The sequence below is a fragment of the Nilaparvata lugens genome, chromosome 3 (assembly GCF_014356525.2).
Source record: "Nilaparvata lugens isolate BPH chromosome 3, ASM1435652v1, whole genome shotgun sequence".
Taxonomy (NCBI): domain Eukaryota; kingdom Metazoa; phylum Arthropoda; class Insecta; order Hemiptera; family Delphacidae; genus Nilaparvata; species Nilaparvata lugens.
Window position 1 is genome coordinate 17,852,259 of NC_052506.1, and position 24,121 is coordinate 17,876,379.

Here is a 24,121-nt window from a genome sequence, read left to right on the forward strand (position 1 = left end):
TTACTGCTCCGTATCTTTCAATTCCGTATTTTTTATAATATTTTGATAGATATTCGCATGCTCCTATAACCTATAGATACACTATGAAGACATTATTATTATTATTATTCTGTATCAAAGTGTAGGAACTTCCTCACTTCCTACATGGAGGAATCGCCCTAGGTTCCAAATTTGTAGTAATTTTAGTGTTTTAAATTATTTTGCAGGTGGTAGAGCTGGTCAAACAAGGTACAAAATTGGTTCCACCAGAAGATTGTCCGTTGCACGTTTCGAATATTATGAGAGCGTGCTGGAGTACGGATCCCAGGGCTCGGCCTCAGATTTGCGAAGTTCATGAGCAGCTGACCAAAGTGCAAGTTCATCCAGTCAGTCAGGAGAACCTGCCAAGACCGCCTGCATTTCCAGTCGGCCTGCCTCTGCCTCAAGCAAGCGACACTAATCTAGACCCTGACAACTATCTCAAACCTCAACCAGCAGCACCCAGGGAATATCTGCTACCTTTACCTGATGACTGAATAATGACTAGTCAATAATATGTATAAATCTCCCCAAAAGATGTAGTTTTGGATTTCACAATGAAGTGAATTTCATGTAGATTATTCCCAAAGATAGCCTTATTGTACTAAACACAGGTCCACATAATACTAATTACATGGTAAGCGGATAGCTAACTAGTTACAATAAGAGAACTTTGGTTATTGACCAAATCAAATAATATTTTCTCTACATTCAAGATTATTATTTGACGATTTTTTGTTGGAAAGATGCAATACGTGTTCAATAATAGTGTTTATTTACAAATTTAATGAGGAGGAGTACGGTACTCAGGATTGGGTCCCCTAATGGCAAAGTATCCACAATGAACCAAAGAAGAGTTTTCTTATATGTTAATAATATATATCCACAGGTTGAAGTGGTAGACTATAATAGCCACTCTGCTTACGGGGGAAAATTCATAGTATTGGAAACCATAGCGTAGCAAAAATATAATAGGCCTACCCTAAACAGGCTACTTGAGATCCATAAAAAAAAACGTATTCAGCAAACCGAATCGTATACAGTTGGTCACTTTTGAACAAGAACTAGAATAAAAAATGTTGAACTCGTAAAACTAAAATTTTCATACTATAATAGCTTATTTTTTCATTGTAGTTTTATTACACTTTATAAGTTTTCTATGAAAAACTCTTAACTTGATCTACTGATAGTTATTTTGTATTTTTTGATTCATTCTTGTCATGGAAATTAGAGATTATTTATTGGTGTCACTGTCACCCCACCATCAACTTTTATTTTAAAAATGAAGAATGGATAATGCTAGGTATTGATCTCATTTTTAAATTTGCTATCTATTCTGGTAGCCTATAATATATGTAAAAAAGACACTAATGAATGTGAATGTTCTAGTTAAGTCTTTACAATATTCTTGATTTTATTGATAGCTTTGATTTTTCAGTTAATCATAATGATGGACCCGTTTTTGGAAATTATTTGTAATAATTATTGGAAAAGTACAAATTCGTGATATACTATATTTTTTTATGGGAAAAGGAAGTTTAAAGTTATTTTCCAATAGATGTTCAATGTGTTTATCATACAACCAAAGAAACAAAAGAGCACGGCTGTCACATGAAAAATGCGGAAGTTCGAATAAACAAATGCAGTTTGTTTATTCGTGAACTGAATCACGGCAGTGCAGCACAAGGTAAACACATTGAATATTCACCAACAAATTATATTTAAACAGTAACTTTGAAACTCCTTTTTCAATTATAGTGGGTATTTATTTTCTAGAGATAGAGGAATACGTATTCCCAAAGATGGTTTCATCATGATGTTTAATTGACTGCATGTTAGAATAAATTTACAAACCTTTGATATATATTGTTTTTTCAATAAATGTTCAACATATGTCATTAAATATTAAGGGATTATAAATAAGTCTTTTATTGTTAGAATGTGATTGATAATTTATTCGTATAAGATAAATTGTTAGTTATTCAGAAAATTTTGTCGGCATTGGCCCTCTTTTGAAAATTTGAGACCCAATACAGTGGAAATAAAATTAATTAATAATTAAAATGTTTTTCTTGATTCATGAACAATCTATGTAGCCTACAATGTAAATGGTATCACATATAATTAACGAAGTGGAATGGTTAGAATAAATGTACAAACCTTTAATCTCTTGATTTTTCAATATTATAACTTATTAATTAAAGGATTCTAAATACGTTTTTTATTGTTAGAATGTGAGTGATAATTTATACCTACGTGTAAAATAATTGTTAGTTATTCAGAAAATTTTGTCGGCACTGGCCCTCTTTTGAACATTTGAGAAACCACTACAGTGGAAATAAAAAGAAATTAATAATTAAAATGTATTTTTCTTGGTTCATGAACAATCGAAGTAGGCCTACAATGTGGATAGTATCGAATATAAAATACGATAAGGCACCTTATACTGTGTAATAATTTATAAAACTACTGAGGGAAGATAAAATAACCAGAATTCAGAAAGCTGGCTAAGTGATAAATCACAACATTTTATTTTCTTTTACACTTTCAATGTTATTTGTTAGGTATATCCTGAAAAAGGACGAAGGAGTGTGTCAATTTCTTTGTCCAACGAACTCGACCTGTAAAAAGGTTCGAAGGTTTCCTCCACATTAAAAGTGTACACTATTGGTTGGGACAATAGGCATGCTGCAATAATTATTCGAATTACAACATAAAAAATTTTTATTCGAATCACTAGAACATAGGCTACTGAAGGATGAAAAACAAAAATTATGAAATTTGTACAACCTATACCAAGACTAATCTAAATACTAAATAAGTCATTCTAGTGTCTTTCAAATACAAGAACAAATATGTAACAATAAGTTCAACTACTTCAGTATTTTACTCATTATAATCACAAGGAGCCCTCTAAAAATTGAAGCGAGGAGATTATTCCATAGAGTTAATATATGTTGAAAACCTCATCTAACATGTTACATGGATAAAAACTACTAAACTTATTTCAATTGAAGTCTCATCAAATCATAATAAGGATATTTCAAGATAGAATACACAATCCTACTCGGATTCTTATACAGACTACAACTTCAAGATAGAATATTCAATAAATCTGCAATATGAACAAATATTGGAAGGTGCAGTACTGAGAGTCAATATTGATGTAATGAGCAGCTTCCTTTACATGAACAATATTTGAACGAAAATTCAGAGTTGATATTTTAGGAAATATCAGTTCTCAGAAATATTTTAGGAATTCCGATTTCTGAACATTGTGGAAAATTAATATTTGTAATGAAAATTCAGAGTTAATATTTTATGAATACCGATTTCTAACCATTGTAGAAAATGAACACGAATTAAGGTTCACAATATAAATTTTTACAATAAAAGTTGCAGGTCGGAGCTGGTAGCTCATTCTTAACGGTTTTTGTCATTGACTAGGAACTGACAACATAACAGAGATGTTTAGCGTTAGAAAGCCTCTAAGTAAACTAATACGTTTCAAGTTTTCATAAAATAATAAGAAAATTTGCATTATATCGATGCATTTTTCAAAAGTTTGGAAAGCTCAGAGTACTCCTGAGTTGATGAAAATATAAAAGATTTAAATTTACATCCACGAGAGAAACAGAAATAATCTTATTGGTAGGCTTTGTATCACATGAGCTAATAAATTATTTTCAAAGAGGTTTTACCTCTTATGACTGTGATCGCTTTTGCAGCAGTTTTAAGAATTGACTCAACATGACATTATTTACTTGACAAATAACTCACTTTCTTCAATTTGACTTATTGGAATAGTTAATTGAAATAAGATAGCTCATTCTTACTTCTATATTTATTTATTCTCAGACCAAATAATCCCATTATTCAATAAGATATAACAGCATGTTTAGTTCGAAGTTATATTGAATAGACTAGAAGTATAATTATGTGCAAAACATGCTATTTTAATAGGGTTCATTAATCTTATAGAATAAGAAAATACGGACATCATAATCCATGTTCATGATAAACGACTAATATGATTTCTGATATTCAGCATTTCGATTGATCCTATAATCAATTATTCATTCACACTCAAAATCAATAAAGTTTTCAAGAAAAATACAATCATAAGTTTCGATAAACTAATAATCAAATTCACTGGATATTTCCCTCAAAATGAGTGATGTTTGTGGTGATAAGTTCACAATATATTCTAGAATCAAACTGAAGTACAGTATTCCCAAAGTTCAATCAGCAGTGATTCAATGCTACTGATTTGAAAATCTAGTTACAGAGCATAAAATAACACCATCAGGATTCGAGGAATCTCTTCTCAAACAATCCCTAAGAACAAGTTATCACAGGATCTAGAATGTTAAGATATATTGAATGATAAAAATAAAAAACAGTCAAAATAAAAATTTCCGTTTCTGGCGTATAACAACACATGACAATAGAGAAGTATTTGAATTTCAATTGAAAAAAAATAAAATAGGTGAAATTAGCATTTGAAAGGGAAGGAGAGATGAGATTATTTAAACGTAATGGTTCTGACTATAATTTTGATAAATTCAAGTAACTCATAAGGAGTAAATTATGATTTTAAAGCTTAATGAGAACTGGTTTAGAACAGTGAGTTCATTATTCACACACAAAACAAATGGGGAGAGTTATAACCAATCAACAATAGTTTACAAGTACGAAATAATAATCTAACGTTAATCAACACCATTAAACATTTCGTAGAGTTGAAGTGAATTGTAATTTATGTGCTTATCTATGTCTTGAACAGAGACAGCTGTGGAGGTGTTGGAATAGTTGTCGCCAGTCTTCAAAAGGTGAGGATGAGAGATATTTCAAACAATAATGCAAGTTCGAAAATTTGGAATCTCGACACCGACATGAATGCAGGTTTACTGGAATTGGAAGGAGAAGACTCCCGGAAAAGCACCGGCACCACCCCCACCGCCGCCTCCAAAGTGGAAGGACGACGCGCCGCCCTGATTGCCGAGGTCGGCGAAGAATGCCTGGAATACTGTGTTCGGATCGATGCGCGCTGCAAACAAACCAACAAAAAACAAACATCAATCACACACAAACAACCACATCAATTCAAGCAAGCGAAAACTAGATTCATTCCTCGCAACTTACCCTCATTACACAGCCCTATTATGTAGTCGCTATCTAGAATCACATCTGATTGTTTATAGTCATTATCCAGTCAAAGGTCTTTTTTCGATCAATTGGTCAATGTATGATCAAAGTTGAAGTGGGAGTGCCTCAGTTTGTCTAGTGCTTATACCAGTTATAGAATAGACACGCTGGGAAGTCTAGCCTCTGAAGCCAACATCTACTACCAAATCCACCAATCTTGACGTCACAACAGTGACGTCACGCATCGTATGGAAAACTTTCAGATTGTGTCTATTTCAGATTCATGGTGTTTTTAGGTTATTTCTAGCTACGGGCAAAAACGATATCGGTTAAGTTATAATGTGTTATGTGATATCGGCTTCAAAGTTATAATGTGTTTTGAAAATAACAAGGTACGGTAGCCTACAAAACTAATTTATTGTCATGCTGCAATGAGTTCACTTACATCATAACCAAGGATAATATTACAGTTACAACTTACAATATTTATGTGTATAAATTTCAACTTACGCATGAAAAGATATTCCACTTTTTTCCTAAAAATTTCAGTGCAATTATATGCTGCGCAGGAGATTACCATTTTCATAAATAAATAACAATCTGCTATGTTAACAACAATGCATTGTTTAACAACAATGTAAGTTAAACACCACAAACACTTACACAACAAACTCAAAAAAAGTTTTCTATAATTTCCATACGATGCGTGACGTAACTGCTGTGACGTCAAGATGGGTGGATTTGGCAGTAGAGGTTGGCTTCATCGACTTTCAGTATGAATCTACAATGGGCCGTGTCTATTCTATAACTGGTCTAAGGTCTAGTGTATGAACATAACCTCAAAGTTTCTGTTCAGTTAGGTTTTAATGGTAAAAGAAAAGGTTAGCGAGGTTAGATTTTGGCTTTTAAATGGCAATTTTTTTCTGAGGGTGATGCCCACATGAGTTCTAGGCTTGAGCGTGGGTAATGAGGCGGATGATAATGAGAGATGAATGGACCTACAGTTTTAGGTGGGTTCTGAACCACCGGGAAGCGATTTTACAACTATGGCAATATTATTTGAAATTTTATATAATAAACACAATTAACGAGTATTTGAAATACTAGCAATTTTCAGATTTGACAATTACGAATAACATTCGTTGAGGTAATTAATTCGCGGTTATAATTTTTATTTGTGGTTGTGTTAGTGTTTAGTTCGTTATTTATTGGTTATTAGGTTAAGAAATAGTTCAAGTCATGACTATAAAATTTACTGTAGAAACAACAAAAATTATAAGCAATAAGTATGGATTTTGTACCAGTTTTCCTATAGCATAAGATCTATTTATGACGGTTTAGAACCAATCGAAATAGGTGATTGTTATCTAGTAACAGAGCTTGATAAAAATCGATCAAAGATCTATCATATTACATATTACATGACTGTGTAATAAGCTCCTTGAAATCGTGATTAAGCCATTATTATCCGCAATACAGGTACCAAAAATATTTATCCATATTGACAGTGATGTTGAATTGCATGCTTTCTTTATTTCTGTTTACACCTGTGCACATTTCATATCACTGTCATGCTGTTAATTATGGCCGTTGATGTTTTGTTACAATTAAGTGTCTACGAATGAATTTCGGTCCTTGAAACACCTTACGACTCCAAGAAACTGAGCACTCAACGTTGCTCTTCAGTTAAATTTGCATAAACTGGAGCGGCCATGACAGAAATGATAAATCTGAACTCAAGTGAGGTCCACTTTAAAATGGCAGTGAAGAAAGATAGGAGAACAACGTTGCCGATTCTATGTCAATGCCTTCTAAGGAGGGTAACCAATACTGATTTATTGATGAAATATTAACTGTTCATTCTCGTTTAAAATAATAAATTATATTTTATCAAGCAAGAAATTATATTTTTCAAAGATTTCATAATGAATTTTAATAATCGATATTAAATATTATGTTAATTATTTATTTATTGATCACATTGTGTACAAATACTTAACATGAGGAAAGGCACAACAGACAACAGGCTCATGCCCAAAACTGTCCCATTTCCAATTTATACTATACTGTCCAAATCAGAATGTTGGTTATGTCACTTTCACTTTTCAAAATACATTTTATACTCTTCAATACTCAGATAAACAAGCAAATGTTGAATATTTGAATATCAAATTATTTACATTTTATCTCAATTATTATTTACATTTTATCTCTATCATTATTTACATTTTATTTATCTCAATTTATTATTCTCAAATAAGGTTGGTAATTTCTCAAATAAAATGCTTTAAATAATTTCTTGACGGCTGAGGTCAGACCAAACGAGCAGAGAGCTAAAACGAGAATCGAGAAGAATGAGAAACATGAGAAAATATGTCAAAACATGACCCCATGGTAAAATAATCATTAGAATTTATTTATTCAGAACTAAAATTATATATTTAATCATTAGAACTAAATTATTTTGTATTTTCAAATCGCTAAATTAAAAAATATTTTAGTGAAGTCATCAAAAATTGAATTATTATTATTATGATCGTAATTACCCTGAAAAATACTCTATGATAATAATAAATCATATTTCCTTGTTAGTTAACTTGCATTGATAATTGATATTTTTAATTAGATTAGATTCTGTTCAGATCAGTTGATGATCTATTGGTTAAGAAGGGCCACTTATCCACTGTTTTATTTCATAAGCTAGTGGAGAAAAGTATTGATCCGAGTTCGTACATCAATGAATTCAACTTGCAAGAGTATTTCATGATAATATGAGCATGCATAGCATACAACTCAACATGCTTCAATTTCATGATATTTGAAAAAAGGTTTCAAACCTTGATTGAGAATTTTCCAATAAGGAAATTAACGCCAATATACGGTATACTTAGAAATTGAGTGCGGTCAGTTAATTATTTATTCACCCTGGCAGTGAATGGCTTTCGTGACAATGTTCAGAGCCAAACTATGAATAAATTGACCAGTTGCAAGGTGAGAGAATGAATAAAACCATCAGCATTTTATCGACACAGAAATAAAAACTAAATATAGCATAACTCCAACCTGAATTAGTTGTTTTGTGAAAATCATGCAAAAATTCCAACAATATAAACTATATTTTTCCACAAAAATGGGCTCAAAGTTCGTTTTAAGTTGACTGAAAAATGAAATGTTGGTAACTAGTTCAATGTTTTTCCCTTTGCTGCTCGGCTAGCAGCTGAGAGATTCTGGGTTCGATTCCCGGTCTGTGCAGTTTTTGTATGTTACATTCAACGAATTTCCTTCTGCTGTTTAGTTCTTCGGTCAATATTTACAGTGGACGAAGTTCTTGATTCTATTTATTTAGCTTTCATTGGGAATTCTAATTAATTATTATTATAATATTCCAGCAGTTGGTCAACGTCAATTTCTAATAAATCTCCCATCTACAGGTAGGTTAGTTCAACATTGCAGACTGAATTTTAGCTCAAGTTATGATTAATAGAAAATTCTAATTAATAGGTAGCTCATGTCATTTTACCACGTTTAGCGTTAGTATAAACGTGGTAAAATGACATGGAAATAATAAATAAATATCATTAGAAATAATAGAGTTATGAGCAACTAAGATATAAAGATGATAAAAATAATACATTTAGCCTATTAGATTTCTATTCTAATTTCGGCAATTAATAATGAAACAAACACTATTTGATTTGGAATTGAAAGCTCAATATTTTCAAAGAGGACAGTGATTTGGATAAAATCAAGATTCTTCGGTTAGCATGGCTTGGAAAACTACATTTTGTTTGATTATACAGTATTAGGTAGAGCGAAACAGGGCATGCTTTTCTGCACCTATCACCAAGCTGACAAAGGGTTAAAAAGCGGGTTTGGAAGATCAAGTGCTTTTATGATCATGCAAGATGCTTATGTCATGACGAAAAATGATAATGATTCAAAATATTATTATAATAATTTGAAACTAAAATTAATATTGGATTATTACAATTTTAAATTAAAAATGCAAAAGTGAATTTTGTTTATTTTCAAGGATATGAGAAATTATGAGCAAAATAATGATGAAATGAACCAATATCATGCGCTCGACATCAACATCTGAATAAATAATTGGTATCATTGATGAGGAGGTTTCAAAGAAGAAGCTTCATCTTCAACACCATCAGTGAATCAGTAAAGTGCTCAAGTAACCAGAAGCTACATCGAATAGCGGGTGGAATGTCACTTTTACTAATTGAATTATGTGACTCTAATAATGAATTTAAGGATAAAGTAGCTTAAGGGTCGTATTATCGAGGGCATAGGGTAAGCGGAGCGTAACTACAAAAGTTGTGAATTTTGTTTTGTTTTTCAACGTCTTTATGTAATTTTTGTGCTCTATTTAGTGACAAATGATCTTATCTCAACGCCCTATTCGTTCCTTTTTCTTTCCAAAAATTCCCTCCAAATTCCTTTGTCAATTGTTCTATTATTGCAAAAATGGAGGTTTCACACTCAACACTAAAGCTGCTGCAAAAGTTGTAGGAAAATTCGTAAAAGTGTGAAATTACACATCAAATTGAAGAGAATTCAATGCTCTATAAGCTCATAATCAGCATGGATTTTCCCATCGATTTCTAAAAAGTTATAAGAGCAAAAACTTGAAAAAATTGGAGGCAAACGTGTTTTTTCATAAAATGTCACACCTTCAGGAGCGGATATCTCGAAAACTAGAGATGATTTATAGAGAAAGTTGTGAGATGAATTTTGTAGGAAATTATATAAGCTTTAATTTTGTATATAACAGTTATGTCCATAAGATACATAATTTTCCTTAGCACAGGGGGTAGGGGTGGGGACTTTTGATATGTTTACCTCCTTACTACCCTCAACAGAACTGCGGGGTCAAAAATTGTCTTGCAAACATTTTCCTCTACACCCTTTTTTGAGCATTCATTGCCTGGACTATTAGTAGGCTAATGTGGTAACTTAGTTGATTTGTTGACTCTAGCATTGTTATGATGGCATTTCCAGCGTAAGTAGAGTGACTTCTTCTTTTGTGACTCTAATAGAGTATTCCAATAGTGAATTACTAATTTTAAGCAATTACTAATTAGTAATTTTCTATAATAGTTTTATCACTCTAGATTAAGATTAAGATGGAATTTATGTCATCATTCAACTTAACTCCAGTTATGCTTCTTCTACTTCTGTTTATACTTCTTCATCTTCATCTTCTTCTTTCTCTTCCTCTTCTTCACCATCATCATCATCATCATCATAGTCTCTTTTTCTTTTCTTATTACTTTCTAACAAAGCCATTCATTAAATATATTAGTCACAAAAGAAGTTTTTTTTTCAATTTACATGTTTTAGATGTAATTTTTATTATTCTTTGTATGATGATATAACAATAAAGAACCATATTTGAATACTGTATAAATGTTTTAGTCATAAAAATAATAAAATTTGCAGAAACAATGAAAAATTAGTCATCAAATCAGTTTTTAGGCTCTACTGAGAGATTGTCATTTTATAGTTACGCTCATTAACTACACTCAACACTAAGCCCTCGATTTTATAGATGATTCTCAAGAATAAACTCAACCAAGTTAGGTTTAGTTGCTTAGCAACGAATAACATCAACCCATATTATTATAATATTTCTTGCTACAAACTAGGCCAAGTTCGTTCTCAAGAATCGTGTATGGATAAGAACCAAAATTAAATTTTCCGAGGGAGGGGCGCTCGACTTGGATAGCATAATAATTATGCTGTACCACTAATATTGAATAAGTGTCAGAGTTGATAGAGTTGAAGCAACAACTGCATTCAACCAAATTTGTATAATGTTGTTCAATTTAATTTGAAAAAAGATATCAGAAACGTAGATATTTGTGAGTGACAAGGATTCAACAATTATTGTTCTAGTTACAAATTATTTTGACCTAGTAAAAGGAAAAGCTTACCACCCATATTTCTGCACCACTGGGCCTTCCAACACTCGTCATAGCGAGCTCTTTTCTTTGCCACTGATAAATAATAAAATATGTCCAAGTTATTGGTCTGCTAGAGAACACTTGAAAAATACAGGTGATGAATGGTATAGCCAATTATTGATGTTAATGGAATAGAAATCCACCAAAAAAGTACATGCCAATACTAGGTACAAGCTCACAACAGGCTGTATGGCAAACAGAGCATAATTGATTCATCAATTTTCCCACTCAATAGAACCAATAATATATTATGATCAACATGGTTATGAAACGTGGTTGTCTCATTCAGAAAGTGCGTGTTTTCTGGCTACAAGTTCTGGACAATGCCAAAAATCGGGATGAACGAATCAACGTTCAGATATATCAGATTCTATTAGAGCAAATTGAAAGTTACATTATTTTCAGGTAAAAATCAATGTATCACATCGGAAACTACATTTTGCAAATGATAAGTACTAAAATCAAAAGCTCAACTAAAAATAACACAATTGAAATGATGAGAAATAATAAATCGATAGATGTAAGTTTTGAATGAAAAATGTCAAAGTTTTGATAGAAAACGGAGAAGTGATTGAAATGATACTCACAGCCCATGTCATTGTCCTCCAAGTCTTGTCCGTTGTCATATCGAACGCGCTTCTTGGGATCTGACAAAATTCCATATGCTTCTCCAACCTCTTTGAATTTTTTCTCTTGTTCTTTCTTCTCACCTTCCGAAGCATTCGCATGGCGATCTAAATAAAATTCAGATTTTATAATTTATGGATTCAATATGTAATTTGAATAACATAAAAGAGTACTGTACAAAGCTTTTGTCCAGTAGAACATCACTAGCACAAATCAAAATCTAATATTATCTGATATTTGAATTTGCAATAAGGAGTGAATTGCAAGAGCGCATCACACAAAATAGTATGAATTTTATTTCAAATTAAGTATTGATTAAGATATAAAGATATACTGGTCAATTCATAGAGAAAATCTTCAATAGAGAGTAAATAGATAAGAGAAGAAGATATGGATTAGAAAACTTTTCAAATTGATATGATTATGTGAGAAGTTTCACAATCAAAGATTACACATAACAGTAATAAAAAATAATACTACATATCTTCTAGTGACTGAAGCTCGTAGAAATTTCAATAACAAAAGAAATCATTCATTATAATTATGTTCGTCATCTTATCATTTATCATCACCATTCACCATAGTTACAATATCGATTCAAAAAATTCATTTCCTGTAGCCTAAATCTGGCAAAAGATTGTTCCAAGTTTTGCCTCCAATAAATCATCAAAATTCCTTTTCTCATTAGTCTCATGAAATAATTAAGTTTTTCATACATTATTGGTAAGAATAACTTTGCAAGCGAATTTTCCATCTCGAGTTTTGGTCGTTTTAGGTCCATTCACATCATACTTTGAATGGAGAACGAAAGGTCTCTTAAAAAATTATGATGCAGCATTGTTAGATACAGAGAGAGATTAAGGGACTTCGGGACCACTTACTTGTTGAGCTTCAGATTGAAACATTAAAATGATATCAAGTGTAAATTACAACAGCCGCTAACTAATTCTAATAAACTAACCTGGATGATGAACTAGAGCACGTTTTCTGTAAGCCTTCTTAATGTCATCTGTGGAGGCCGTCTTTTCAACACCAAGAATTTTGTAATAATCTTTTCGCAAGGACTTCCGAAGTTCCAGCTTGGCATCCATCAATAGTCTTTTGTTATCTGAAAGCACAGACAATATTATGTATTGAGGAATTATAGAATAGAGATAGCCAAATACTTCTCTAGTATTCAAGTGACAACAATTCAAGTGAAGAAAAGCATTCTCCTCAGCGATAGATCCACTTTTTAAAATTAGAATGAAGGAAAACTGTGATCCTAAAAAACCGTGCTGTAGTTACTCAAGTAAACGTGATCATTTTTTGATCAAAAGCTATGTTTTTGTCCTTCATTCTGTGAATTTTATATTTGCCATCTGTCTTTTACGAGTATCTTATCAACCTATCCGAAATTGAAATTATTACATTTATTTAGATTTGCAATATTTTCAAAAATAATTGTATGGTGTGAATACAAATTTGACAAGACTTATATATTTTTACTATTTATATGACTAAATTAAGAAATAACAGAAGATTTGGTATTTTATCATATTCTAAATATTTCATTTGCTTGCTTCATCCAATAAATGAGTGGATGAATAAATAAAGCCTGATAATGATTTCCATTGCGAGTTTATTATAAAAGGGAAAGTTAATAATATTGGACCAGCCATACTACACAAATAAAATGTATTTCAAGGTTGAATAGATACTATGTTTGTCTATTCTCATTTCATGATTAAACACAGTCGAATCTGTAACAAAAAACTTCTATATGAAATTTTAAAATAAAATCTATATAACATGTTTATCCAGAACACTGGATGGTAGTACAAGAACATAGCTTACCAATACTCTTGTCCATCTGGTAAGCCTTTTCGTAGTCGTTAACAGCGTCTTCATATTGAGCAAGATCCATGTAGCATTTTGCTCTCCTCAGTAAAGCTTTCAGGTAGTTTTCATCGAGTGCAAGGGCGGACGTGCATTCAGATACAGCTTCATTCAGGCGCCCCAACTATCAAAAAGTAGACATAAATTATTAGAAATATCATTCCAGTAACATCAATTCAAAAGTTTACTTTCAAGATTCAAAATCTTTAAAGTAAATCTAAATCGATTTAGAATCAACTTAGAAATATTGAAGAGTTATTCTGATTGTGAGCATGTTGATAAGACTTATTTCTGGATCAAAACTCATGTTTAAGGATTCTTTTTAGATTTGTTTAGCAACATCCTGAAAGACGATCTCTTTTCATTATTTTTGTTCGTATTGTCTGATACAACAACTGGCAACCGCTTTGCTCCACCTACGTTCAAACTGAGATTGACCAGCTGTTCGTTTAAACCTGGAATGTAACACAGTATTATAAACGCGACCATATTTTCTAGTAACGTAGATTAGCATTGAACATATATGATGAATATGGCCGCGGACTGAACCGTGGAGGATTCAAGCGATTGTAGAGAACCTATTTCGGAAATTAGGAAGAATTTGGGATATACCTCTCACATGGCTTTAGTTGCACCCACAGCATTGATATCAAACTTTTTTGAAAATTCTTTTTCAAGTGGCCTCTTTTTTAATCAGTCTGGATGTATAATAAACATGATATTCGTTGCATGAATCCAAGAAGAATAGTCAGAATAAAGCGGTTTCATAAGCATCATTGAAGCCATAGAAATTAATCAATAAAAGAATAGATTGGATTTACCTTTGAAGCGACCGTTGCCCTGTTGAAATGTAGCTTGGCATTTGTGACTTTGTTTAGTGGATCAATGGCCAGAGCTTCTGAATATAATGTGTAAGCCTGAGTAAGATTCCCACTTTTGAAAGCTTCATTCCCTTCTTCTTTCTTCAACTTCAGTTGTTTTGCGCGCTGAAACAAAAAAAATCATATGTAAGAACATGAAAACAATTCCTTTGTTAGCATTACAATGTAAGAATCATATCTATCTACTATTGATGGAATTGATAGTTGGTTGACTTTTTCATTTTGAAATTAGTAGGCCTATTCACCATTTCCATTGTGCCTGGAAGTCCAGCTGATAGGTAGGTGAAAATGGCTCCAGATTGGGATTGAAAGCTCGAGGTCAGTCTCTAAGAGCAGCTGTAACTAACAGTATTTTCTCGACACCTCGACAGTGAAAATAGCCCTGAATGGCTACTTAGTTACTAATGTAACCTAGGTTGAACACTAGTAATACCAGCAGAGGTTTCATTCCATCCAAAACATTTTCGATCAATCAGGAAATAGACTCTAATTAAGCCACGTTACTAATTTAAGCCAGGTTGAACACTAGTAATACGAGCAGTAGTTTCATTCCATCCAAAACATAAATTTGGTCCTATCAGAAAATGACAATTATACTCAAATTATTCTTTAAGCAAGAAGTTCTGAATCTGCGAATCATAAAAACAGTTACTCACTAGCCCTATCAATTGACTAGCAGTCTTTGGCGACAAGAATTACTACTTATCCCCATCAATTCATAAAATCACTATCTAGTTCTTGAGAAGATCAATTCATGTTGTATAGATGATCATTTATTCTCCATTAAATAGATGTCATATCAACATTTTGAGAAAAATAACATTAGAGCAAACAATTAATTTCTTTATTGACTAAATTAGTATTCATAAACTCATATGAGTTGTACAAAGTCAAACATAGAACAAATGAGAGTTCATAAGATGGAACTGGGGTAAACCCATCAATAACGATAACTACAATAGTATTATAAGTATCACCAATACTCAATAATTATTATTGGGATGCAACGTGAATTCTTACAATTTAAAATTCGACCAAAATCATATGAATTATCACTTAATATAATATTGAAAATATTATTAAGTCAAATTCGACCACAATAATATTATCACTTAATATAATATTGAAAATATAATTACGTCGAATTCGTCCACAGTAATATAAATTATCACTCAATATAGCATTGAAAATATGATTACCTTGTATGCATCCATGGCTTTACGATGATCTGGAGCGATTTTCAAGACATGCTGGAAGTATGTGAACGCTCTATCAACATTGTCTTGGTAGTAGAGACACAGTCCACGAACGTATATGCCATCCGGATTGTTTTGGTCGCTTTGTAGAGACTCTGTGGTGACATCAAGCGCGTCCTGGTATCTGCCAAGTTGGACAAGGCATTCTGCTTTCATACACTTCAGTTTAGTGCACGCAGTTGCTATTTCCAAAGCTCGATCATAGTAATATAAAGCCTGTAACCAGATGTTGCAACATTGAAAGATTAAGTTTCAACATTCTCGACTAATAAACGAGGTACACATAATCTCTGTTAAGTTGAATGTATAATATTTTTCATTCAAGACGATCATTGTCGCTTCGAAAGAAAATAGATAATATTTTTATTAATTGTGGCTGTGAATCACGGTACATTTTCAAAAACTAAGTACTTTTGGATAATATGGAATGGATTTGTCCAGTCAACCAATTTGAAGCCTACATGATTTTCCACCTTCAAAAGCTTTTTGGGTGAGGAACGAATGTTAAAAGTGCCGCAACTGGCTATTAAAGCGACAGATAATTACCCTCATTGTGAACTGGTAAATTCATCACTATTCCTAGAAAAATTTTATAAAAAAAAGGAATGAATGAAAAAATTGTTCGTCTTTCTGTTTTTGATATTAAAGATTCTCTGTTTTTTTATTAATGAGTATGGTATTCTATTAAACATGTTAGGGTACTCACAAGAGTGAAATTTATTGCAGGTAAAATGAAGTGATCTATTTTCAAGAACATTTAAGCTATTCATTTACTGTAATTTAATCCAAATTGGTAGTTTTCTTCAGCTTCATTTTTGTTAAGCAACAGTTATGTCTAACTGAATCAAGCGGATAGCTCAAGATTGAAAGATTAACTCATCTTCATGAGGAGAAATTGCATAAGCGTGATATCGTTTATCATTGAATAAATAAAAAATTACTCTCGCAAACCTGGGATTGTTCATGAAGTTCATTGCTCATGAAACCTGTTCATTGTTCATGATATCGTTTATCATTGAATAAATACAAAAATACTCTGGCAAACCTGGGATTATTCATGAAGTAGTACCAATATTCAAAAAAATAACAATGAATTATTAAAATGTGCTTGCTCACCTTTCGAAAATCTTTCTTCAATACAGCTTTGTCAATTTCTTCGTAGGTATTTTTCAACTGTTTCAACTGAGCCTCTTGTTGAGTGATTGAGTTGTCTACACTCACTTCTTTGGCTTGAGAAATTGCATTTTCAGCAGCAGACACATCTCCCAAGGCTGTGTAGCATTTTGCTATCCTCAAAAATCCCTGCACAAAGACGATTTCATCATTTACACTGATATAGCCTACATCACAAACTTCATTAAAGATTCAAGATAGATAATTATGTCAATATTATTATTTGAAAATATAAATAATAAAGATAAAATCACTAAGTAAGAGTGAAATGTAAGAGACATTTTGTAGATACATCACTATCGATTGTAATTTCTAAAAGCATACCAAACACTAATATATTCTTCCACGTCACTGATTCAATCAAGTCGTTTATTTACTTTACTAGAAAGTTTAAGTAAACTCTAGAGACTTCATTCATCAACTTAGGTACTCAACTTCCAAACGTATGAGAGTATTAGAAGGAGAACGAGCTCTTACGGTTCTTAGTTTCGATTACCTTGTTTAAGTGAACTATAGAAATTTTAAGTAAACTCTAGAAACTTCATTCATCAACTTACTCAACTTCCAAACGTCTAGGAGTATTAGAAGGAGAACGAGCTCTTATGGTTCTTAGTTTCCATCATCTCAAGTTATATACATTGTTATTGTCTAGTAGCTGATACAGCACTTAGTATAATATATAAGGTCAAGTAAATACGATTCATTGTCTCATTACTGTATTTTGGGAAGTCTCTATGCCGGTTTGTTTTGCGAATGAAGGTTTTTAAAAAGCATGTCACTAGTTCCATTTACTTAACTATCTCAGACAGTTCAATATGCTGTTGAATTTCAGGATTGGATAAAATCAGTGAATAATGGAAATTGTTTTATTACCTTCACATATTTGGGATCAAGCATGACAGATTTTCTGGCATCTTCAAGTGCTTCATGAAATTTATTCATCATCAAGTAACAGGCGGAGCGATTGCCGTAGTTTGTAGCAGTGCCAGGACAAAGAGCTGCAAGAAAATACATATCAATCATTCCTATTTTACAACTAGTTTCTAATACGAGCGAACACTATTTTAAAAGAAAAGAGTACAATATGTTATAATATTGGCCTATCGAAATCGAAGGCGCTAATAGATAATATAATACAAATGAAAACAATATCAATTTCAAGCAGATTCACACTGTGACAGATAAAAGAGCATAAGCTCTATTTATTCTATTTGGCATTGGTAGGATAAATAAATAAAAACCTACACCGTTAGACATTGATCTTCAAGGATATTTAAAAGAGTGAAAATCTTGGTGTTGAGTTAGCAAAGAAAAAATGTTTTACAAGAATAATTTCAACAATAACTCACAAATAGCCTCGCTGTAGCATATTAGAGCCTTTGGATATTGCCTGGCTTTGAAATGCTGATTACCCAATTCCTTTTGGGACTCTGCCAGCCTGAAACATGAAGGAAGGACACTATAATTATTATGATTATAGGGGTTTTGTACAATGAAATGAATTGGCGTTAAACTATGAAATGATCATATGATATTAGAATAGAATTATGATAGGAATTTATTTATTCAAAATCTAGCCATGAAATATGAATATTTTTTCAAGAAGACTGTCAAATTCAAATCTCCAACAATCCATAGCCGGCCTTACTGAATAGATTATGGGATAGGTGAGCCTATGTACTGAGTAGACTTAGTCATTAAAAAACACTATTATCGAGATGCATAATCGATATGAAATAGTACATATATATTTTTTACGGGTGGATGGAATCGGTTATGCCCAGGTGAAAGATTTCTCTCTCTTTTCTTGGATGTGTTTACTCAATTTCTTTCAGCCTGTTCGCTCTCAATCACCAGCTGGTTTCTCCTAATGCCGGTGCCACACTATTACCGAGTGCGTACTGCCGAACACGGCGCTGATGCGCTACCAGTGGGAGAAATTCAAGTATCAAGTAAGTACAAATGACAAAGAGTATGGATTATCTGGCCTTCACTTGCCCCGCTCTGCTTTTTGTCGAGACGAGACGAGCGAAGGCGAGTGGCAGCCGAGCATTCACATTTCACAAATATATCCCATCCACACTTTCGTCAATCATTGCGTACTTGCGGCAAGCGACTCGGCAAGAGTGGCCTATGCATAGAAATTCGGCAGACCTGAAGATAGCCAATTGTGGATGCTCAACCTGGGCAACAAGCAGGGCCGCGAGTCTTCAGTAAAGTGTAAGAATCAGAGTCTGACGTAGAGTGGCCTACAGTGCTCCAAATGACCGCTGGATGATAATATCCGAACTGCTTTTTTCCGTAGCAGAAGAACACTCTCACAGTGTGAAGAGTGTCTCCACAACAGTATACCATAGATAATGTGGGAACAGTGACCTTAATCAGTAGCCATTTAGAATATTAGAATAAAATAAATATCAAGTGTTTTGCATAACATCTGGTATACTACATCTTCCCCCTTTCTTCTTAAGTTCAATCTGCATATCGCTGTTGATCTGCGTGGCATCTTCTGATCGTTTCCTCAACATTAACTAGGTAGGAGTATGGTCCATTAATTTTAACGATTTTTCCCCTTTTGTAGCCTTTGCCTGATCTGTCTAACACCCATACACCATCGCCGTCTCCAAACATCTTTACGTTGACTCTCGGCTTGATTACTGATGTTATGTAGTATACCAGATGTTATGCATTATGTTAAATACTCAATCTTGATATTTATTTTATTCTAATATTCTACAGATAATGTGGGAACAGTGACCATAATCAGTAGGCCATAATCAAATGCTCTTCAATCAGCAAGCACCTCAATCTTCTCAACCGGTAGACCACAAGAGACAATATTTTACATACAACATCCACATGAGCAATCCATGTTAACTTTAGATCGATGTTGAATCACGGTTCGTTTAATGAATGATTGAAATGGTTTCTTAGAGTGCGTATGATATTCTGTGACGTTGAGCAATAGCCTGTTCTCCTGAAACCAGCGTTCTGCACCAGCATAGGACTCCTCCAGCTCAAGTGTGGTAGCTGCAGGCGAGGATCCTCTCCCTACAAGGGTTGTGTCATCCGCAAACAACTCACTTCCGCCGACTCTCAAATCATTAATATGCAGGATGAACAGGACCTGCCCCAGAACAGAGCCCTGCGGTACCCCATGCCGTTCATACAGCTCACCAGACGATGCACCCCCAACATTCACTATCTGCCTTCTGTCAGAAAGATAGGACTTAAAAGTGTCAGCACAATTTCCAAGGAGAAGCTCATGAGACACACAGTCAAAAGCACGTGACAGGTCACACAGTCTCACTGCCACAGAATCTCCATTCTCAACTGCACAAATGACTTCATTGATCAGGGCCAGCAGGGCGGTTTGTGTGGACTTGGATTTTCTTAAGCCATGTTGTCTATCAGACAGCAAACTATTCCTCTCAAGATGGTCCATCATTAGCTGATCCTTCATGGCAACCTCTAAGATTTTTCCGAGTAAGGGGGTATCAGTAATTGGTCGGAAGCTATTCTTGTCCTTCTCATCTCCCTTTTTGTATATAGGTACAGTTTTACCCAACTTCAAACAATTCGGAAAGTAGCCCAGTTTAAGACATTGACTAAAGACACTGGCAAGATGAGGTGCCACTACCTTCATCAACCACAGATTTCAAGAATGCTACAGTAAATCCATAGATGTCCTGAGAAGGTGAATTTTTAAAAGCAGTCACTATTTTCAATGCACCATTCCTCGTAACTTTCCTCCATACAGATAACATGCAGGTTGTGCTTCTACATCTCAAACACCATTGGAAACTGTCGAAGAATGGCCTCCACGGAGTTCAGATAGTGACTGTTCATAACATCAGGACTAAAATTACATTGAGGCTGTGTAGATGCTCTGCATTCTGTCCTTAGTTAACTCATAGCTCTTCTGGTACAGAAGAGATACGGCAAACTTGAACATGTTCAATTCATGTGAGAACCAATCTCCAACATTTTTTCTTCTAGTTTTCAGGTCTAGGCATAACTCATCCGGCCACTTCTTGACTTGAATGGAAAAATAAAATCATAAACACTGATAATTTCAGAGAAAAATTTATCAATCGTTACTGTAGACACCTGGTCATCATGTAAAATGGGCACAATCTAATTTTAAAAAATCAGAATGAAATGATTTGCAACACCCAGATTGATTTTCAGCAACTTATTTCAGCATGCCAATCAGTGACCATCTCAACCTGAGTACCCGCAAGCAGTTTTACAAAAATTACAAGATGATCTGCAACCTGGGGGTTTACCACACTGACATCAAAAGCACCACTGCTTAAATTATTTGCAACATTGTCGATGCACTTCAGACCTCTAGTTGGGAATCTATTGCAAAAATAGGTTGAAACTCCGGAGCAAATCTTCAAGTATGCACTGAGCTGGAAGACTGTGATGGAAATGAATATTTAAATTACCACCCACAATAATCCGCAAGTAAAATTAAAATCCGCATTAAAATTCGCTATACAAGCCAGACAGTCATCCAACCGACTCAGGAACTCCTCCAGTTCATTTGAAGTACGGTACACAACCAAAAAAATAGTACTATGGTGATCAGAACTATGCCAGTAATTTCAATCACGAACTCTCTTCAAAAAGCTTGTAGATTTAACTTTTTGAAATTCATATCCTTATTGACGTAAATAGCAACACCACCATGACTATGTACTGCGACAGAAAGAGTTAGCAGATACCAAATCATCTATAGAGTTGTAGAATGATAACTTATTTCCTCGAATTTTAGACAATGCTCACTTATGCATATATACTGATAGCATAAGATCAAACAAGTTAACAAGATTAAACTTTGTACCCAGGCACTGGACATTAATATAGCCTATACTAAATTTGACATTTCTTTTTGCTTCTAAGAGTTTAGCTGTTGATCTGGACTCCTCCGAAAAAACGAACGTTTAATGTTTGTCTTTGGAAAACAAATTAATACACCCTCCGGCCATAATTCGGAATTCCAGAGAACATACTTGTCTTCTTCAGATATTGACAACTTGAATGATTTGTAATTTGTAAACTTTGAAGGTACCTCCTCACATATTACATTACTTTTACAATGAGTTGTACCAAAGAATTAACAGACAGCTAAGAGCTTTATTTTAAATCTATAAATAAGATCAAACATAAAGCATTGGTCAACTTATTGATAAAATAACATAGGCGCACCAGATCAATAGATACTACAGAATTAAAAATAAAGTGTTTCTTAATGGTTCATTACAAAACATTAGGAATGCTAAATGGAAATTTCAAATAAAGAAACAAATTGGTAAAACCCAGTTAATTGAATAAAATAACATTTCAAACAATTTAAAATGAGGAGAATGAACGCTTTAGACATGAAATACGATGCATATACGAAGTATTGAGAAACTAAAAGAAAAGTCACGTTCTAACTTGGCAATTTAGCCTACCTCTAAAATGGTTCTACATAGAAAAACATAAATTCATAGATCATCAATTGTTACGTCAAACAACTAAATAAGAGACATGCTCTTTGTTTTTCAATGCAAAGGGAATGAGAACAATTTGATTCTACAACTAGCAAGTTATGAAATGCCAAGTTCTCAAAAATGAAACATTAGCTAGGCTAAGCTAAGCCTTTCAGTTTAAGACTCAAAGTGATGTACAGTACTTGGTGACACACTTCTTCTCATGCCAATGTTCATCTTGCTAAGAACGATAAAACTAGAAATTGAATTTTTATAACAACTACTTGTTTATTAGCTAATTTTTCTATGATAAAGGTTGCAGTGTATCAAATAAATAAAAACTGCAGAAGTAAAACATTACCTTTCAGGATGCTCAATAACAGCATCGTTTTCTTCCACTTCAAGGTCTATTGTTTCAATAGGTACAGCCATAACGATAAAAAGTTTGTGAATTCCTGCAAATTTTGAGTAATTAAATTTTATCTAAAAGTAAATCCAGTGATCGAACTTTGATTCTTCAACTACGATGAAACTGATGGGTGAAGGGCTATTATGGAGAAATGCTAAAGAGAGTGAATGATGATTATCATGAAAATAGCACTGATAAAGGTCTACCACTACACTACCAGCATGCAATTTGAACAGACTTCAACAAACTTTATTATTGGTTTGTATTGATGAAAATCATATTTTTTATAAAATATTAATTTTTATGATCAATAAAATATTTTTGCTTTATTCTGTGTGTTCTACGAGTTCAATGTACAATGAGGCAATACATATGAGGCGGCATCTAAGCATAACTAATTTGAACGCACCACTTTTGAAAAATAAGACTTCCTTGAAGGGTGAGTAGACAGACTATTATCTATTTGAAAAGTGTACTTGAAGATGAATGACGTTCACGTCATAGAGAAACAGCTTTGTCAATTCTCTGCACAATAATTGCCTTCTATAGTAGATAGCTGATTCCAGTATATCCGAATTGATATTGTTTATTTTGTTAATAAAAATTGGTTATTATATTTTGTCAAAAAAATATTATGTTCATTGATATGATATCAAATTTCCATGATTATTGCTTATTGTTTTGAAGGGACGGATTCAAGGATCCGAAGGTTTTTAAAAACTTAAGTTCTCAAGCATCAACCGAAGCTTATTGTGTTCCTAAATAGTAAGTTAGTTAGGCAAACCAATACCTGTGTTCTTTACAAGAACCAGGAGTTTTTCCCTATACTAACATCCCATTCATCACCGGTTGCTTGTTGCAATCCGGTGTGATATGCCTGGCAGTCTCTTTCAGACTGATTAGTCCTCGTGACCTACATAAGTTCCACTCCTGGCCTTCTTTGAAGGTCCTACAGCTGAGGAAGGGGTGGCCAAGCTACCTCTAGGGCGCCCGGCCACCCTTGACTCAGCCCCTTGACCCACATTTGTGCCTGGAGTTTCACCCATCTCTGGTCTCTTGGGTTTTTCTTCAAGCCCCTCCGAAACTCTGCAGGGTCAAAAGCCTCACCTCTTCCAAGATGTTTTGCCTGAATGGCCATCCTTCTTTGAGCAGTGGTGAGTATTGGCCTCTCCACCCACAAACTCGTGACCCACTTGAGTTCCACTTCTGGCTTCTTTGCAGGTCCTTGCGCTGAAGGAGGGGTAGCCAAATTGCCTCTAGGGCATCTGGT

The 24,121-nt window shown here is 33.5% G+C and overlaps 2 protein-coding genes across 3 annotated transcripts in view; one reads left to right on the top strand and one right to left on the bottom strand.

The window, feature by feature from the left end:
• LOC111049320 (tyrosine-protein kinase transmembrane receptor Ror) overlaps positions 1-3,145 on the top strand; it is a 46,023-nt gene extending 42,878 nt beyond the window's left edge. The window contains exon 9 of the mRNA XM_039423144.1: positions 207-3,145. Coding sequence (XP_039279078.1) covers positions 207-515 — 309 coding nt within the window. The 3' untranslated portion in view covers positions 516-3,145. The remainder of the gene's footprint in view (positions 1-206) is intronic.
• On the bottom strand, positions 2,725-23,044 carry LOC111054413 (dnaJ homolog subfamily C member 7). Of its 2 annotated transcripts, XM_039423141.1 has the most exons (11): positions 22,804-23,027; positions 18,309-18,397; positions 17,833-17,957; positions 16,903-17,088; positions 15,730-16,002; positions 14,471-14,635; positions 13,608-13,773; positions 12,733-12,879; positions 11,732-11,878; positions 11,115-11,177; positions 2,725-5,068 (listed from the first exon to the last, which is right to left on the bottom strand). In XM_039423141.1, exons 1-11 carry the CDS (start codon positions 22,872-22,874, stop codon positions 4,926-4,928), a joined length of 1,575 nt encoding a protein of 524 aa, XP_039279075.1. In that variant the 5' UTR covers positions 22,875-23,027; the 3' UTR covers positions 2,725-4,925. The 2 variants fall into 2 exon arrangements, with proteins under 2 accessions (XP_039279075.1, XP_039279076.1); XM_039423142.1 differs by lacking the exon at positions 11,115-11,177 and having other exon boundaries at positions 22,804-23,044.
• Between the last annotated feature and the right edge of the window lie 1,077 nt (positions 23,045-24,121).